The sequence below is a fragment of the Amblyomma americanum genome, chromosome 5 (genome assembly GCF_052857255.1).
Source record: "Amblyomma americanum isolate KBUSLIRL-KWMA chromosome 5, ASM5285725v1, whole genome shotgun sequence".
NCBI classification, from domain to species: Eukaryota; Metazoa; Arthropoda; class Arachnida; order Ixodida; family Ixodidae; genus Amblyomma; species Amblyomma americanum.
Genome location: NC_135501.1, coordinates 110,754,667 through 110,774,570, shown reverse-complemented (window position 1 = coordinate 110,774,570; position 19,904 = coordinate 110,754,667). Strand labels below are relative to the sequence as shown.

Genomic DNA, 19,904 nt, shown 5'->3' with positions numbered 1-19,904 from the left:
TGTTCAAGAAAATCGCCGAAAAAACGTAGGTAGTCACCTAACACACACTGCATGTCCATGGAGACCCTTTTGGAGGTAGCAAGTGGTGCTTGGCATGGAACATGAACAAATCATTCAATTTCCGGTCGGTAAAAGGTAGCTCTTCTCAGTACCAGTAAAATAGGCAGGGTGGCAGGGGGAACATATATTAATAAAAGCTAAAGGGTGAAAGAGTACAAATTGTTGGGGAAGTAAGGTTCAAGCAGAAAAGGCGAATAGTGACGAAATAGTGGTAAGCCTACTGCCCTCGAGAGAAGCGAATTGGCTGCAAGACGGTGGTCGGAAATAGGACCGAAGTTAGAGGAGCTGAGGCGAGGCTGAGATGACGAATCTTGGTGTCCAGGGTACCACGCTGTGCACCTAAAATGCGACCGACACAGTGGAGGTTTTGCAGGTCATCTAACTGCCTCAATGTACGCAAGGGGTAGGGGAACTATCCTTCTCCGTCAAGACAGTGTGGAGCCTCGTTACCGGTGTCTCAATGATGCAGAGCCACTCAGCGTCGAGAAAGTAAGGGGAGGAACAGAAGAGGGACGACGAGGAAAAGAGAACCAAGCGTGCCTCGACAAATGTACTGCAGTGAAGAATTACCCCGTCTAGTTGCAGTACTCTTGGTGGGTTGCCAGGGTGATGGCCACTGTGATTTGAGGCTAGACAGAAAAGCTTGAAAAGCGGGTAATAATCTATGGTCACACAAGCATCATTAGAGAAAACAGCACGTTCAAATTTTGATCTGGCTTAAATTTGCTCACTGTTTACAACCTCTAACGTTTAATTTTTCACATCTGTCATGAGCGTTGCTACTGGGTATACTTTTCGAATTTCTTATATTTTCTCTGAAACATATAAAAAAGGGAAGGCTCGGAACCAGCCTTTGCAATATTCTTTTAGGTTTGGAGGGAAACCCTGTTTGTCGGCATCCTTGGTTTAGTAATCTAATGCGTTTATTAAAGCAGCCGTTATGTTAGGCGTTAGACCCAAGGGCGCTAGGCCCTCGTCACCTTGGCCCAGAACCTGTTAAAAGTAAAAAAAGAGTCCATACTACCGAACTAGGCCAGGGAGAACGGAGGCAGGGGCAGGCGAAGGGAGACCTGCACGTTGTGCCATTCTAAGAGCCCATGATAACCTTACCAACTAGTGCACACAGCCTGCACCTTGCGTCTAACAAAGACTTAGCCAAGATATCCAAAAAGAAAATTTCAGTTACATGCGTGTTTTAGTTCGCACGCACTTCGCGCTCACGTATCCGAACGCGACCGATGAGAGGCCGACAGGGTCAAGGGCGAATGCATGCATGCTCCAACGACATCCCGCATGGGACGCATTTTTTGCATGTTTAAATTATTGCACTCCACATGTTTTGTTATTTTCGCACATTACTAGTTTTTTAACAACTGTTTATTTTCTTCTAGTTAAAAAGATAGGCGTATTGAGATTGCATCATTTAGAAATTGAAGGAAAACGTCAAAATATCTGGAGCCTATTTGTAAGCGATGTCGTTCGTAGGAGGTTTCTTCTATGCGCAGCAGAACCAGCAAAAGAAAATGTGTTCACGGCAGCAAATCTTTACGAGATGCAGGTAAGTAGATTGAATTTAATTCACCGCAGTCACGTAAGCCAAATATTTGAAATGTCTGAAAGTTTAAGCGTGTGCACAGACGTGAGCAGGCCTGCCTACAGCACTAAAACTGTGGTTGGCAGGGGAATACATATTGAATTTTAAGCCAAGTATTGGTTTCAAAAGCTCTCAAACGCTGCCTAATACCTAGATGAATAATGAAAGCACAAACTAAGTGCCCGCCACTAAACAGCTTCATTGACATTTCACGTGGCCTTGTAGTCCCGCTGCTCCAGTCCTCTAGACAAGCCTGCCCACCTCTCTGCATGCAGCCGCGCCTGGTAATATTGCCGCTTCAATGGATAAGAACACAGCGGTGTAAGCACTTATTTCCCGAGAACATGCATCTCTTAAACTTTTTCAGAGTGGTGTCATTTAGAGATGCTGTTAGTGCATATAATTCAATTTTTTCCTTCATTTTTCTTCAGCCTGCAGTTTTGAGTGCCTCGCAGCCCTAATCAGGGCAATCACTCATTGCTGTTTGTCGAGGCGACCCGACCCGGCTCGACTCCGGTTGCTATCTTTCGTGACGGCTCCGGCAATGGCTCAGTTTAATAGATGTGCTAATAGCAGTGATTAAACCAACTGTTCACAGAAATAAGAAGAAATAACGTTTCACGGGACCTCTAGAACTCCCTAATGAAACTCGCAGCGTTAGAAAGGTAATAACAATTATCGAGTGTCATAACATAGTCTATGAAAGCGAGAAACCTAGTTTTTAGCGCTCACCACAGAGCTGGATGACACAAGAAGGCTGTCCATCAATCCGTCTCTTAAGTTGCCGTCGAACCGCTGCCGCACTTCATGGCGCCTTAGTTGTGCCACTGAATCGGTGAACGCTTTTTCCCAAGAGTAAAACTTCACAAGGCGCACAGAGGACAAAATGTCTGTGATCTTCTTGACGTGAGCGTCGCGACACTTGATGACCTCTACCTGAAAGAAGAGCGAAGCTTTCGATGTGGTCCTCGATGTGTTTTCAGGTGTTGTTGCGATCCAACTGTCTCACGTAAGCTTTTTAATTAGAATTTGTCGCAAGATATCTCCTTCAGACACGGCTTAGACAAATGCTTACGTAACTTAAGTTACCTCGGCTTCGCCTACAGTTTGTATTTTATGTGCCGCCAATGGCTGAAGCTCATATTTGGAACATTTGCGAAAAACCACCAGCGACAAGCCATTCTATGTCAGGCACGCGAAATGAACGTAAAAAACCTTTTACACAAATAGGTCTCCACGTTTCACGTAAGAACGCGTGGCTAAAGGAGCTATATCTGTATCCGTTCGCGGTTGTAGCAGGATTAACTTGTTTTTTTTAATCCATAAAATAAACTGAATCATATAGTGGCTTCTCACAGACATTGCTCAAAAGATGTAACGTTGACATCTTCAAAACAGTGCCGAGACATGAGGTTGATATGTGAGAAACGAAAAGAAATTGCGTATCTGTGTTATCTTTGTGTTTTTCATTGTTATTTAGTCATGTACCTAAGAAGATTGTTAAAATTTTGTGGCTTATTCCAGCAGGCTCTTAATTAATTCATGAAGGGAATAGCTCTGTATTGCGCCCATTTGCAGTTACCTTTCGCGCTTTACTAACTTGATCTTTGTTCCAAATATTGCAGCAGCGAAAAATATGCACCCCGTCAAGCAGGCGCCTTTTTCGTTATACCATCTTCAGTCCTCGACGCCGAGCTCGCAAAACATGCGAAAGTAAAGAAAGTGTAAAAGCAAGAGAATCCGATGTTTCATAAGTAATTTGTATTCTATTGAATTGTAGTCAAAAGCTGAATACGTTCCTTTTGTTTTCAGCAGCGTGTAATTCCTATGCGTATTGTAATAGGTGGCTGACATGTTACCAAGGCATGAGATAAATCTGGCGCAAAAGATTGCCATCATAGACTCTTATAACTGGCCATATGCGGCCCGTCTTAAATGAATCTAGATAGGACATCTGCGTGGGAGTAAAAGTTATTTCTCAAAGAAAAGCACCGCAACTGAAGGGTCAAGGCAGCGAAGGAAAGAAATAATGGAGCGATACGAACTGCATAGCTTTGCTGCGGAATCGTGTTGTAATTGATGTTAAAACAGAAGCAACTCAAACAAGCAAAAACGAAAGACAGGCCTGAAAAACTCAACATTTTGGAATAATCTTAAGCAATCTCTTGGCGCAGCGAGGCAACTGATGGCTCGGAAACGCAACGCTAGCCCTTACGGCCGATAACATAAGCCGCGAAAATCACACTCGCTCGCGAATCGGAGGCGTGAAAAATAATCTTTGTAGGATGGTTCTGCATTCTATTTGACAGTGAGTGTCCTTGTGTGGCTTTTCTTCTGCCCTATGGCTCGTCTGTCGCACTGTTCAAATACCAAATCGCTCAGCTGCATATTTGAAGACATTTTATTGTTACCAATATATCTATATGTGGCAGGGCAACACTTGGAGGATTCAGTCGCACCGCAGCCTGCGCTTGGTTGCATAGCTTCCTCTCGTTTCTGTACACACGTCTGACCTCCATATATTCCTAATGGAAACACTAATGGCACTGTGAAAGTGCGTCGTAATTTACAGACCTCTTGCTCTATCCATAAAGGACCAACCAGCTATATCAATCTCAGACACGAGGATTTTAAACCTTATCTCGTAAGCTAGTACAGCAAAATTTGTTTGTATTGCTATGTTTTTCTGAGTGTGTATTACGTGGTTTTGAAATGACAAATTTAGATCATAGTAAAATTTCCTCAAGTGCCTCTTTTTTTAAGTGAAGAAATACCGATCAACACAATTCTGCCTTATTCCATTGCTCGCAAACTCGAGTGTTCGAAATCAGCTACTAAACAGCTAGTATCCTATAATGTATGCCTCGGACAATGAAACAAATAACTTGGCCTGATAGTTGGTTAACGTCTCGATATTACACTAGGCACCCGACGTGAGGAAGAAGGGAAAACTGACTCCAGTGTTTAGGGGAACTACGTAATGTGGAGTGTGATCTATTAGGGACCATCGTACCTTTAAAAGTACAGAGAAATTTTGAAAGATTTCAGCACAACGATTGAATGTTGTTTTTCAAGTGGGTCGTGCTTTCGTCACCAGGGGGTAAGCCGACGCCCCTTAAACATGAAGGCTCGTTTCCAATCCTCATTGTGCCATCTATTCATGAAGCAAGTTCAGGACAGTTGTTTCGCATCAACTAGAGCGAGGGGGAGACGCTCTTTAATGAAAAACAATACAGAGAATTAAGCCGGCGCTTGAACGCTGGCATGCTACTCTGCGCGGGGAAAGGAATTGCAAGATGAAGGCGGAAGGAGATCGGTGTGGAAAAAAGTAACACAAGACTAAAATGGTCAAACGATAACATGCAGCCCTTAAATTAGTAGTAAGGTGCCTCAGCGAGTAATGATGTTACATGTGAAATAGTGATGTGAATAGTCTGATAAATGCGCTAACAAAGTTCACTATGAAAATATTACATGAGGGCATCGTGCAATGTAAACCTAGAGCTTCTGAAGGTGTCCAATATCCTTAGAGTATTCAAGCAAACATTCCATTGCGTGTCTGTGTTGCCTAAGGCAGGCTAAGGGACCTAAAACTCTGTCCATTATCAAGGCACTGGGGAGGGCTTTTCCATGCAGTGTTCATAGTACGCGCGCTCGTCAGCATATGCAGGGCACTCAAGGAGGATATGTTCCAGAGTTTCGTCCAAGGCTCAGCTTTCACAATCCGGACTGTTCGTTTGACCGATACGGCATTGGAGGCCGTTTGTAAATGCTGCGTTCAGGCGAAGTAGGTGATACAGGGTTTCCAGATGGCGAGGAATTCGGGGCGGGGGGGGTCTTTATCTGAGCTCAGGGTCCACTGAGTACAGAAATGAAATTGGTAGTGATGTGTCGGCAAGCTCTAGAGCCGATACCTTTCATCTGAAGCGAAACTTTTAGCGTTTTTAACGCATCAGAATTTCTGAACAAGGTTCGAATGTATTGCCGATTTGGTGGCCTTTACGGGCCGCTTCATCTGCTTTTCATTAGCTAGAATGCCGCAGTGTGCTCTTATCCATTGAAATCTTATGCAGTGGCCTGCAACAAAAGCCGATTCTTGTAGATACCCGACTTCAACGGGAAATGGACTGATGATTCGTGTTCTTCAGCAGGTTGGACAGCATCTGCTGGGATGCTTTTGAGTCGGTAAAGATAACCCATTGGCTGCAGTACCGGAGCAGGATGTAGGAAACAGCTTCTTCAATGCCGTGAAGCTCAGCTGTCGTAGAGGAAGTCTTCCGCTGTAGCCGGAAAGACAGGACATGGCTTATTGAGCTTTGCCAAAGCCTGAGTGGCATTGAGTTAGGTGTGCACTGTGTAGGAAGTGTTTCTTCCCTTGAATGACATGGCGTAGGCGTGTGCGCATAGTTTCCTGGGCGGCAATCACATCTAACGGGAGACAACCTACTTCCGCCACTGTTCCTGATGCTGAGGAACCCTTTAGGAGGCCAAGCCATATCCGCAAGCAGTTGTTCGGCGCGGCTTTGCGAATCTTTTTGCTTGTTAAAGATAATGTTTGAAGCAACGGTAGATAATAGTGCAAGGTTCCTTCAACATAGGTTTTTTCAAGCAGAACCATCGAACGGCTTTGGCTGCCCTACCGCGTTCCCGCCATTAACAAGAAAACTTGCGATGCTGCACGGATCCTCTCGCGATGTTTTTTCTCAGCGGTCACCACGAGATATTACTATCACCACCTCTAGAAATCATTTTGATCATACATAAGGCAGTAACCACTCACATTGGAGGACCGGATATATAGTCATCTTTTTTTCTTGTAAAAGAGATGGCAACACTCTTTTCTGGCAAGAGACAAAGACCTCAGGGTGCTTTGTACATTGATATGTGCAGTAACACTCTCTGAAGACGTTTCTGGGTAATATAGCGCGGACGTGACGCATTCCATATGTACATGTCATCTACATAAATCGTTATGCGCAATCCTCACGGAAGGTTTCTTGTTATGTGTGTAAGGGTACTTACTATTGAACAGGAGAGGGCTTAGCACCGCTGCTTGAAGTACGCCCCTCTTCACTGCGTGAAAGATTGTGGGGCCATCTGGACAGCTCATAAGAATTTGTAGTTCTTTTAAACAGTGTCCAATCCATTTGTACAGAGTTCCTCCGAGGCCAAGACTCGCAAAGGCCGCGAGAATCACATGATGAAAAAAAGAGTCAGAAGCGGCCTCGAGGTCAAGGAAAACAATGTCGGGATGTACCCAGCATGAAGGAACTCTTCAAGTGATGAGGCGTGGGCGATCACATTATCAGTCGACAAACAATTTTGACGGAACCAGTTAATTTCTTGATGATACTCATTTTGGCTTTCGTGGAACAAAGCGATGCGTTTGCACGTCATTTGCTCCATAAGCTTACCTACGCATTTCATTATGGCGAGGGGCTGGAAGGATGCATAGCTCGTTGGGTTCATACAAGGTTTTAAAACAGGCACAATTTTCGCCAGCTTCCATTCTGAGCACACCTCGTCAGTCATTCACTATGAATTTTAATATTCCAGGAGTCGAAGACAGGAGCTGTGGACTAGCTTTGCGAAAGAGTCATAGGTCACTTCATCGTGACCACGTGACGTGTGTTTCTCTGATTCTGCGATAGCTACGGATACCTCTTCAATTCTGAAAGGAAGGTTGTAAGCTGGCACTGCCGCTTGTGGGATGCTTGATTGACCATCTGCGGAGTGTGCATTGAAGCGATGAAGCTGATAGAGTGGCTTGCGCAGATCTCTAACAATCCGCCAAATTTCGGTTACTGGTTGACGCACGTCTAGCATAGAACAAAAATCACGCATTCTTTGCCGACTGGGTTTATCCAGATAGTGCCGAATGTGACGTTGTGCCCGTCGTCAGGCACGAACGTCTTCAGTGATTTGTAGCGATAGCTAAATTACAATAGCGTTTAGAGCGTTCAGCGTGGCGGCGTCGTGAACACCGTCACGTGGTTGATCACGTGGTGTAGCTGTTGGTATCATGGTTGTCACGTTGTCTGGTCACGTGGTGCGGAGCAGCAGTTGCTGCCGGGGGCGCGGCGCGCAAGAGCTGTGCGCAAGCGCCGTGTCAAGAAGCACGAGGATGAAGAAGGAACGCCCAGCGAAACGGAGCGGCGAAATACTGACTTTGCAGTTCGACTGAGCGAGTTCCACTCGGCCAGCTGTACCTATCATGTCACTCCAGGTTTAACCAGAGCTAAACCACAGCAAGTTTTTTTTTTTTGTTACGCCAAGCTTTCATTTCAGCTTCCCTGCGAATAGGCACACCGATTGAAATACCTCATGATTCGAAGGTTGCCTATCATTTTGAGCAGTAATTCTTGTACTTTCTCTCAGGGAATGAGCCGTTGTGGATACAAATTCCTCATTCCGGGTGGCGGCAGTAATTCCTCTGCTTGCAGCGTCCTTGTAGGCATCCCAGTGTGCAGGTCTTATAAGGAACTTCTTTGGCGCCGTCTGCGCGCGGACAGCAGATATGAGGACTGGGTAATGAACCCTTCCACGTGTTTCGAAATCAGTGCACCAGGCAATGTTGTGGGCGAATGAACTTGTCACAAAGGTCACGTCGAAGCTGTTGGCCGTCGTCAGGCATGGAAGGTAGGCTATGCCGTCATCGTTTGGCGGTTTTGTAGCGAAAGCTACACTACGCTACCGATTTGAGCATTTTGCCATGAGCCTGGAAGGCCGATAGTGCGCATGCGCAAAACCAGAGAGGACCACAAGTGGCACTGCACATGACGTCAGACTTCCCCGCTGCAGCACGCGCCGGTGCCGCGCGTGAATGCGCTTGCGCGGCAACCAGAGTGGGCAGGAGCTGCGCGGAACATGACGGCACAGCTCGGCGGCCACCGCGGCCGCGTGTTTGGGGCTGTGTGTATAAAAGCTGAGGTGCTACGACTCGGTGTATCACAATCGCTTCGTATAGGTGAAGAAAAGGAGACTCCAGCCGCCGCTATGCGGCGGTATCATGAGGAGAAGATCAATTCCTCGGACCCAAAAGTCGTCTTCTCGCAATTGGCCGCCCTGCAGAGAAAGAATGAACCTCAGAAGGTAAAACGAGCGGCGGAGACGCCTGAGCAAATAGAAGAACGTCTTGTCAAGCGGAGATGCCAAGAGGCGGAGCGTAACAAGCGGCGCATAGAACCTCGCATGGTTCCTTCGCAAAAAAATCAGGATGAAGCCGTGGCAAACACATCATAATCAACGAAAACTGCCGTGGAGGATGTAAAGGCTCGTCGTATAACTGACCACGCGATTAGACAAGGGGAAACTGCAGCTCTCGCTACGTAAATCTCGCATAGCTGGGCAAAGCCACTGGCAATTTTTTAATCGAATCAGAAGTTCTGCAAGGTTGGCTCCTCGGGCACAAGTACTTGAACTGCGCCAAATTTTATTGTGCGCATTGAAGTCGCCACAAACAATAAGCGTAAAGGGCGTAATTCCTATCAAGTTTTCAAGCCCCGGAGCATCAAATGCTTCGCCTGGCTCAAGATATACTCCAATGACAGTGTACCCTTGCCTGCCAATGAGCGTTGCGGCACACACGTATTCGCTGTCGCTGTGAGGTGGGACCTCACCAAGAAGCCCGAGATATCCTTCCGGAAGCCTATTAGCAACCTGCTGACGTCATCTGGTCGTTTTTAATGGTTAAAATAGACTCTGTGCAGTCTAAAATTTTTCTCAACGCGCGACTAAGAGATGGCTATGAAGGGGAAGTGGAACGCTTGCGCGATCTGCCGGGAATCGGAGAGTTTCGAACGTAAACCACGACCGTTCCAATGAAAATCGTGCATGCGCGAAAGACGTGGACGGTCAGTTACGGTGAAGCAGTCGCTGCTGAAGCCATGTTTAGTGCTGTCTGGTATTAGCTCCTGCGGAGCCTAGGAGGCCGACACCAATGACTCCATTGGAAGTACAGGTTCCACTTCTGCGAGACCTCGTGACGACGGCCTGACGCCGAAAAGTACTTTGAAGGCTGCAAACAGCATCAGAATCAGTAGGCATGTGATATCTTGTTCAGTGCTCGTTTTGCTGCCTTTCGGTGGTTGTCCTGTCGAGTTGCGGCGCCTTAGGCTGAGGGCGTGAGTGACCGTTTATCGGGACTTGTTTCGAATGCTCCTACAGCGTTGAAGGAGGCAATGAGCCGGTGGGCTTGCCTCGTTTCTTTTCCTTCTGCTGCTGCATATGTGTTTTCAGCTCTCTTGTGCTGCTGCGTTCGTGCATCTTGGTTAAGGTCTAACGTATTCGTAGAAACCATCTCAAGGTTAGGCAATTGTCATATCGCTTGTGCGGAGTTCATTAAACTTGTTCCGTAGTGCGTGCAGGCCGGCGTAGCAACTGACTTTTCAGTCCAACCTTCCTTATGAAGTAGGTGCGAGCCATTGCAGTTTGCGCACTTAGGTTGCGGTCTGGATGTTAATTGTTTGTGCGAATGGCGGACAGCGCAGAATTTGCAGCAAACGGGCCCTGTGCAATTTCCCGAGATATGGCCATGCCTGTGACTTTGTAGCACTCTGCTGCTGCCCCCACATATTCAGTTAAAGATTAACTGCAGAATCCAAGTGTTACCCTAATAGGCAGTGTTGAATTCTTGGCGAATTCCAAGATAACTGCTCTGCGATGTACCTCTCTGATCTTGCCACCATCTTCAAGAACGTGAGCTGTGAGCCTCCTTGCTGAGATGACGCCTAGGTAGCGTAGGCACTCTTATAGTTGTTCGTTTGAATGCGTGATTGGAACATCTTGAATTTTTCCATAGATAGTCATGCATGAGTAAGGTACATGGGCATCCACAGCTACTCCCGCTAGTTTAGTGACTGCGAGCTGGCGGTTGCCATCTTGCAGTGTTGAAACTGTAAGCGCTTTCATTTTTGTTAATTCGGTGACAGAACTTTTTTTCAGCCGACATTACAACCGCCGACGGTAGAACAGGATAGATAAGCGGGCGAGTTGGTGATACATAATGCAAAAAAAACAGCGCGAACAAACGGGGACTAGACGAAGAATACACAGGAACAAGCGCTGTTCCTGTGTATTCTTCGGACAATGATGAAGAACAGTTTATAAGTGTTTGTGGTATTGCTGTGTCTGGGTTCCTTGAGCTGTTGTCTTTTTATGTTAAATCTACCTTTGTTGAATGGGAAGGCACACTCTATACCCAGAAAGCGGGTGTTTGTATTGGGTCTAAAGTAGCGCCTGCGTTTAGTGATATTTTTCTGTCATTCATGGATAGAGCTATCCAGAAAGATTTGTGTGGAATGCCGTACCGAATTTTCAGATACGTCGATGATTTTTTAATCCTCATTGAAAAAACGGACTATGCTAAGCACATGTCTACAGTGTTAGAAGCATTTAAAGCTAATGCACGGGGTTTACAGTTCACCACTGAGGTACCGGTCGATAACCAGATACAATTTTTAGATTTATGTTTGACTGAGGAGAAGGGACACATGTGTTGGAATTACGCGCCACGTGCCAACAAACCGCTGCTGAACTATAAGTCACATCATTCTAAGGTAGTGAAATGTGGAATTGTTGTTTCATCCTTGTCATCTGCGTTGTCAAAATCTTGTCACCATGCTATGCAAGAAAGCTTTGATAATCAGGCTAAGAGACTAAAGGAAGCAGGATATCCAGCTGAGCTTATCACTTTGGGTTGCAATAAAATAATTAAAAAGCTTAAAGCGCCGACATTGCTGCCGTCTTCACAGAAAGAACAGAAACGGAAAAAGTTCGCAGTCCTTCCCTATGTACATCGCCTGTCTCATGGTCTTAAAAATGTGGCCCATAGGTATAAAGTTGATGTGGTTTTTTCGGCCCCGAATAAGATCAGTAAAATTTGTTCAGCAGTAGAAAATAAGTCCCGCAACCCCAAGAAATCTGTAGCGTCCTGTGGTGTTAAGCACGCTAAAAGTTTTGTGCCGTGCTCCAAAGGGGTAGTTTATAAAATCCCCCTATCCTGTAGTCAGATATACATTGGGCAAACGGGACGTTGTATTAACACACGACTCGGAGAACATCTCAATTCATTAGAATCTAATCGCTCCACTAATCTAGTTGATTATTGCCGAGAGTGTCAATCATGTTTTCCGTCCTTGCATTTTACTGACATTTTGTACAAACACCCCGACCAGTTGACCAGGGAAATTATCGAGGCGTATAACATCACAAAGAAACCAAGATTATGTGTCAGCCAACCATCCCTGCTCCTGCGTGACTGTGAGGTTGCATATTTGGACATCACATAGTAACACATGCGTTCTGATTTTGTGTTTTTTTCGTTTTTTTCGTTTTCTGTTTCCTTTTATAAGTGTGCTTCCTGTGATTAAACTTTAGTTGAGAGACAGCGCTTGTTCCTGTGTATTCTTCGTCTAGTCCCCGTTTGTTCGCGCTGTTTTTTTTTTGACGGTAGAACATTTGGGTTCACTTTTCATTAGCCTCCTCCCTCCAAGGTAGTCCTAAAGACCACAGGAACACCATCAGCTCTTTTTTCCCATAGTATAAAACCGTAAAGGATGTCTGGTCCATCTCCTCTATATTATCGTCCAAGAGTTCGCATGTAGCTTGTTCTTCCCACAGTCTTTTGTTTACTGGGCCTTCGTCAGCGGCCGGAGCTACAGTAGCCACTGAAGCAGCGGTTTCCAATGCCTCTGTGAGTGCAGTATGGAGCGAAGCTGGCGCAGAAGTTGCACGTCGTGGCTGGTGCAGCACCGAGCGTCCAGAGGATCGCTTGACGTGCTTTTCCCGCTGAGCGGGGAGCCCCAAGTCGCTGCACAGCGAATACACAAGCCAGAAAAGATATGAGAGTACTCAGACTGTGAAGAAATACTGAAAATTAGGGACCGGGTTCAGATAGCCGCAAAAGGGAGGATTGTTGGGCCAGTTGGTTTATGATTCAAGACTGAAAACGGCGCGAAAAACGGGACAAAATAGAGAGAAGCAACACACACAGCACCAGTTTTTCGTGCCGTTTTCAGTCTTGAATCAGACAGCCGGTCCGCTAATCCCGCGCTAACTCCAGCGGTAGTCGCTTGTTTATGTCTTTCTTTCAGCCGCATTTATGCACATATGCGCAAATCATCCTAGTTTTAATCACATCAGCACAAAACAGACAAGTAAATAGTGGATGTTTTGATTTTCTCCAATCTTTCACTTCTTTTGCGCTATGATGAAGTATATGGTGGTGCACTTTTTAGTACGCTGGGTCTCTTCCTGGGTGCACAGTAGTACCTGTCTATTTCAGGTCATAGATCATATGGTTGCTTGCAATTTTAAGAGTGTTAGCTCTTACGCATCTCGTTTCGAGATTTCGTGGGGTCAGCTACCACTCTGAGATTACAGCGCGATCTGGGGCAGCAACTAGAAAACAGCAGATCTCGCATTGAGACTTGTAGCGCCATCTACAATAGCACTGTAAAAATAACCACCTGCCTCGCTCCACTTCTAGTTCGCAGTGTGATTTTTTTCAATACCCTGGATTTTTGCAGAGGGCGATATAACACTTCCCGCAGGCGCTGCTGATTTTTTTTTCTGGCTGTTCTGGCACAGCTGTTGTTTCCCTAATTTCAGCGCGAAATTTTCTTCTTAGTGAAAGAGCATGAAAGAAAAGTGAGCCAGAGTCTGCGAACGGCTCGTTTCTGCATGTCGAGATGTAGATAATGGCCAGTAACCCTGCCCACGAAAGCAAAAATTTTCAGCATGCTCGTCTCTAGCAGTTTGGTACATTGTCCACGTGTCCACATTTACAAAGTTGAGTTTTCGTGTCGACAATAGCCGCTACCAGTTTTGGCCCTGATGCCAATCTGATTGCATCTGACAGCATGTTCCGGAAATGCGACATCTGCTGTGTTAGTATTGTAAAAAAAAAGATTTATCTGACACAAGTGCAGTTTTCGGGCGCTCTAGACGACCACCGTTTTTCAACACATGTTGGCTCAATGCTGTCATATTTGCTGGTCATAGTGACTACGCTGTTGTTTTTACACTTTAGTAAAAACACGTCACCTATGTGATTGAAGCAACAGCCAATTTCTCCTCACTGTTTCTATTTCATTTGTTTCTTTGGGCCGAGTCGACACTTTTTAAGCCAGTTTTGGCGAATGGTTACTGTGGCTCGTAATCCCTTCCGGCAGTGCCATTTTAGCCATTTGTGCAATGGGGAGGACCCGCAGTCCTATAAAAAGTACACCACTGTAATTTCGAAACTAATAAAGGAATCTCAACAAAAATTCACCTATCTGTTTTGCGGTATGAAAATGAAAATACACCAACCGTTAGATTTTTCTTGGTTTCTAATTGCTTAAGAAAGTAATTACTTATTAAAATCTGCCGAAGCGCCGCCATATGGCCACAAACGAAAGGCGCATACAGTTTCCTCGAAATGTTCGTAGTTTCAAAACTCCTCCTCACCCAGTGTTCAAATTCGTGATAACCGCCTACCGGAGTAGTTGCTTCACCAACTGAGCTAACCAATTGGAACAAATGGACCTAGTGGATTGGACCAAATCCTTCCCCACTCTGAGTTGTTGATCAATTCGCTCTCACCATACATTTGCCAGCCATTCCGGTTAGCTGAGTTTGTAGTTCGACTGTTCCAGATAGGCAGTGGTCCCAGCTTCGAACCCCGCAGCAGGACGAAATGTTCTTCAGGTACAGTGTTTCTGAGGAAGCTGTATCTTTCTTACGTATCCATACAGCTGATCTTGGGTGGATGCTAATGAGAAACTACTCCCCTATTGCATGAAGCAAGACGACTCGCCGACACAGCGAGCTGTACCTAAAATTATTTTGGAAGTAAGCACTCATTGTCCGTTATTCCTGCGGCCCTGTCTTTCGTGTTGTGGTGAGCGTCGAGGTATTTACTTATTTCATTTTCCCGCAAAGAAATACACACCATGACACTATGTTTATGCAGACATCACTTCCTCTTTAGCAGTCCGCCGAAAACAGAGATAGTGTACAGGAAGCCTCACTAGCCGCCATTCATTGAACGTAAGCTCTTCTATGCAAGCCTCACTACAGGGGTAGGCGTATCTTGTGATCCTTGCGGAGCGCTGGTACCGTTGCCCAAAATAACAAGTATTATGCAAACGCTGTGCTTGAGTCGTGTCGCGTCTAGCTTATTTCGCTTTGTGCACCTATATTTGTGATATGGATAAGGTAAAACTTCGCTTTGTGTAGAGATGGAATGCGCCTCCGTAGAGCGCCATTCTGGCTTTGTTTCTTGAAGGAGCACGAAATGAAAAGCATGTAATTACAAGTCTACTCTTTGATTTTAAAAGAAGCTGGCCTACTTGAACTTTATTTTAAGACACACATATACTATGTCAACCAAGGTGTCATTATCCAGGAGCTGCCAGTTCAACAAAGACTGACGTTTCTATTGAGAATGATGCACCGTGTCATTCATCGCTGCTCAGACACACCGCGAAAGGAAGCAACTACGTTTCAAGACTCTTTCAAAGCCTATACACGGCATAAAAAAAGGATTTTTTAAGATAAGGAGAGAAGTATTTGATGCACCAGCGATCACCATTTAATAGTCAAGTAAACTTGAAACACCCGCCTTTTTCAAAATGTTGTGGTATGAATTAATATTTTGATGCTTTTTCGCTGCTTTAATATGAGTGCACAAATTAGTTCTGAATAGTGTTCACACAGAGAACATTTCCTTGTTTAAAAGTGTTACGGTATGTAAGATGGCTGCTACTGAAACTGAAGGTCTTTCATTGCAGTGCAGTTGATTTGGTTGCCATATTTACAACCACTTACGAAGAACATTCTGTGGCATGAATTAGAGAGAGAAGTCTGAAGAATTGGGAATTGAATATCATAATCAAGAGTGTCTCTCGAACACAAAATGTTGCAACTAGTATTCCGCAAGCGGACTAGACGATCTTGGTGCATATTACTCACCCATAGCTTTCCTTGCCGCATCGAAAAAGGAATAAGGAGAAGAAACGTGAGCAGCTGCCAGCAGACACAGCACAGCACGGGGAGGGTGCCGACGTACCACCATAATACGTATAGAATGACAGGCGTGAACAGAAAACCAAAGGAAGTCCTGAGCGCGCCTGTGGCGGACGAGCCAGCCACCTCGCAGTCGATGCCCATGAGTGAGACAAGGTAGCTCGCCGGATAGCGTGTCAGCGCGCAAGGGTTCATGCGCATCATCTGTGAAAAAATAAATACAAAAGCACTCACATTTCTCATCACTCTGGGCACGTTAAAAAATTGGCTTTCGCAAGAAGACTGGTCATTTAACTGAAAAATTATTGTACACCTAGGCTAAGGTTATGTACATGCAAACAATCACACACATGGATGTCTTTGCATCGACTTTTGGTTGTGCTTGCGGACCCCTTATCATCGCTCCACGCAAGCAGACTTGTCTTCAGGTCATCCAGATATCGCCAGATGTTTCTACGGAGGTGTCGATAAGTGGCGATACGAATGCAATGAAGACACATCGAAACGTATAGTTGTCACGTCCTATCTGGTGACGTCACTTTTGGTCCTGTGAACTATGTTACCGAGAACGATTTTTCTCCAGGATAAAAATAAATAATGCAGACAGGATTCGCAGCACAAATAAAACGCACACACAGTCCAAGATTAGCAGCAGAGTCCTGTCTTGTTTGTTCCTTCTGTTCTGTGTGCATTACATTTATGCTGCGAATCTTGTCTGCTTTATGAATGGCTACCAACTAGCCCAATTCACCGTGCTACCTAAATATAAAGCTTTGGCAATAAATCTGCCGAAACAGAATTATCTGTCTTGGAATAACAGGTCTTAAATCTAGCAAAACTGGTACAGAATAAAAGTCATCACACATGCGCAATGAAACGGCCTGGCTTGAGGATAAACTACTGTCAGTGTACTTTCCCGCCACACTCCTCTCTAGCGGGCAAGCGTAGGAGCTCCAACATAAGCTGCCTCTTTCCCGTTCATGCATCGTTTGAACAAGGGCTTCGGTGCGTGTCGCTCTCGCTCAGAAGCTGCAAAACGATTGGAAACGACTGTAACCCTTTATTATCCCCTCTGTGTATGATTAAATTGTTGTAAATTCTCTGTTGATATGTTTACTACACATTCTAGACAAAATCCACAGCTGCGTTTCCAAGGCGCCAGAACGTTCGAGTCACTACTGATACTGTTTCGCATCTTTTCTTGTGGAAGCAGAGAAGATTGCAATTTATTAGCGATTTCTGCCCATTATCGCGCCTTGTGCCTTTTTTTAGCGAAGTGTGTGCATTGAGCGCAAGTTTGCATATCATCATCTTATAATATTATGAAGACAATTAATAAACGAATAAATATCATCAAAATATTTCCTACATCCAATCTTTGAATGAACATGAATATATAAATGAAAATGAATGAATGAAAATATAGTAAGTCTAATTATATTACAGATTTCAACATCTTGCCCCATACCACAGAACAAACAGTATCAGCGCATTGGGCAAAAAATGAAGCCCTTCCAAAACTAATATAGGAGTCCTTGCAGTTCGTTCCATCGGCATCAACACTCTTTCTGCGGCTAACCGTATTACAAGCACTACATCCTGCTGGAACGCCGCTGTTTATTTTTTCATAACCCACTAGAAACAAAACATTTCAACAGGCCCCGATTACACGAGTCCTGAATTTTCTGCATTCATCGCAACATTTTTCTATTTTAGTGCGACAGCTGTTACGTGCTTGCCTAACCATTTTAGAATTAACATGTAAATTCGGTCAACCCGAAACACGTGAGCGCCAGGTTTGTAATCCGATTGTATGTCGGACCGAACAGAATTTCTGCATGCCTGCTGCAGCGAGTGCGGATGTTTAACGAAGTTCTTGCCTTCCATAGTCTCCTGTTTTCTTTACTGCTATGTGATAAGTGCCTCTGGTAACACGCAAACGCTTGGTCACACGGCCGTTGCTTTGTGATCTCCAGGAATTTTTGTCCGTAGTCCGAGTAGTATTCAGCGGTCAATGTTTTGTTTCTCCTAAGAGGCGCGTGAACATTCAGTTAATTTTATCGCAACTTGAAAAGCTAGAGGGCGCCAACTGCGACAATGCAACCTATTCCCCACATCCCGTTTTGCCTAACTCTCACCTTAGCCTCTCATTAATTTCAATGTACGGTTATTAGTGATACGTTTAGGAAAACTCAATAGACCGTCTTGTGCTTTAGCTTGTGTGCTCCATAAGCTTAAAGGGCGGCTATTATGCATTTTTATGGACTTAATACTGTCCAAATGGTTTCATAGGTCACCATTGGGTCTTTACAATTCTCACCAAATCACCCAATTCTGCAGTGTTTTCTTTCCAAGCATTTCTTCTGTACTCGACAACAATTTCTGAGAGACGCCAAGTTCTTTAGTGCTTCGCCAGCTTTACCGGCAATTCTCTTGAGACGAAGATTTTCAGACAAGTTCTCGACTGTTTTATATCTTTATAGAACAGTGTCAAAGGTAACAGTCGTTCGTGAAGCTATTCAACGAGTTCATGTTCGGGCTGCTCTTATAGTTAAGAACGGCCTTTCTATTCCGAGCGGAGCAAATGCATCAGTCATGAGGACAAGCTTTGGTAAGCTTTTGTCATTTATAAAGCAATTTTACGCAGTACCAAATTAAAACGTTTAAATGAAAGATGCGCAGTTCTGAGGAATGCGATGCGATTATCAATTGAGACCGAACCTTAGTATCGATCATTATAATTGCTCGGGATGGTTTCGCGGTTCCACAACGAAGTTCCAACCGACGGCGTCCCTAGGCTCGCCGTTACGTCGAGATGTAGGATGGTAAAGGTGACCGGATACATTTTAGTGGCAAAACTGAAAAATAGGCAGGGTACTGGGCAGTTTTGTATTACTCGCCAAAGAAACAAACCAAGCGACATGAAAGGTGGAAAAGAGGAATCCTTTATTGTAAGCGAATTGATTGCTGACATTTAAAGCCGCTCTCATATATATATATATATATGAAGAAGAGAGCGAACAGTCATCGAAACCAAGGTGCACAGGGGAATGTTTTCTTTTTAATTTAGTTTTTAATGTGTAGTGCTAATCAGTGGGATAGTAATACTTATATTAAACTATCGCTTAAAGAAAATTACATATAAAGCAGCAGAAAAAACAACCATGCCGCCGGTAGGATCCGAACCCACGACCTCCGAATATCGCGTCCGGTGCTCTTGCCAACTGAGCTACGGCGACGGCTGTCCAATCTGCTGCTCTCGTGGGTATTTATGTTTATTGCGTGTAAGCAAACCTTGAGAGTGTTCACCAGCACCACCCTCGTCCTTAGCGGCGACGTAGCACGTCCTGTATTACCGCGAGTGTGACGTGGAACTTCATCTAACGGCGAAGGCGGAAACTGTGCGAGAGTCCTCTTATGCTACCTATGGCATCAAGACTGCCAGAACCGAGGCCCTCGTTAAGCAATTAGCAGACAAGGTAAAGGACTTGAGGGACTCGTTTTGACAAACTGAAGAAGGGAGCCAACATGTTTTTTTTAATTTAGTTTTAATGTGTAGTGCTAATCAGTGGGATAATAATACTTAGATTAAACTATCACTTAAAGAAAATTACTTATAAAGCACTTATATATATATATATATATATATATATATATATATATATATATATATATATATATATATATATATATATATATATATATATATAAACACTCTCAAGGTTCGGTTCGCTTACACGCAAGACATAAATACCCATGAAAGCAGCAGATTGGACAGCCGTCGCCGTAGCTCAGTTGGTAGACCACCGGACGCGATATTCGGAGGTCGTGGGTTCCCACCAGCAGCATGGTTGTTTTTTCTGCTTCTTTATAAGTAATTTTCTTTAAAACTAATTGATTGGCGCTAAAATAAAATAACCAAAACAAATTAGAAACATTCCCCTATGCACCTTGGTTTCGGTGACTGTTGGCTTCCTTAATATGTTTTTGAAACGAGCCCCTCATTTCATATGCCTTCTCTGCTAATAGCTTAACGGGGGTATCGGTTCTGGCAGTCTTGATGCCATAGGTAGCATAAGAGGGTTCTCGCACAGTTTCCGCCCCCGCCGTTAGATGACGTTCCACGCCGCCCTCGCGGTATCACAGGACGTGCTACGTCCACCGCTATGGACGAGGATGGCGCTGGTGAACACTCTCAAGGTTCGCTTACACGCAAGACATAAATACCCATGAAAGCAGC

At 44.8% G+C, this 19,904-nt stretch overlaps 1 protein-coding gene across 1 annotated transcript in view; it reads right to left on the bottom strand.

Annotated features, from left to right (window-relative positions):
- Positions 1-19,904, bottom strand: part of LOC144132603 (ATP-binding cassette sub-family C member 3-like) — a 112,795-nt gene that overhangs the window by 35,847 nt on the left and 57,044 nt on the right. The window contains exons 10-11 of the mRNA XM_077665132.1: positions 15,611-15,868; positions 2,387-2,590 (exon numbers count right to left, since the gene is read on the bottom strand). Coding sequence (XP_077521258.1) covers positions 2,387-2,590; positions 15,611-15,868 — 462 coding nt within the window. The remainder of the gene's footprint in view (positions 1-2,386; positions 2,591-15,610; positions 15,869-19,904) is intronic.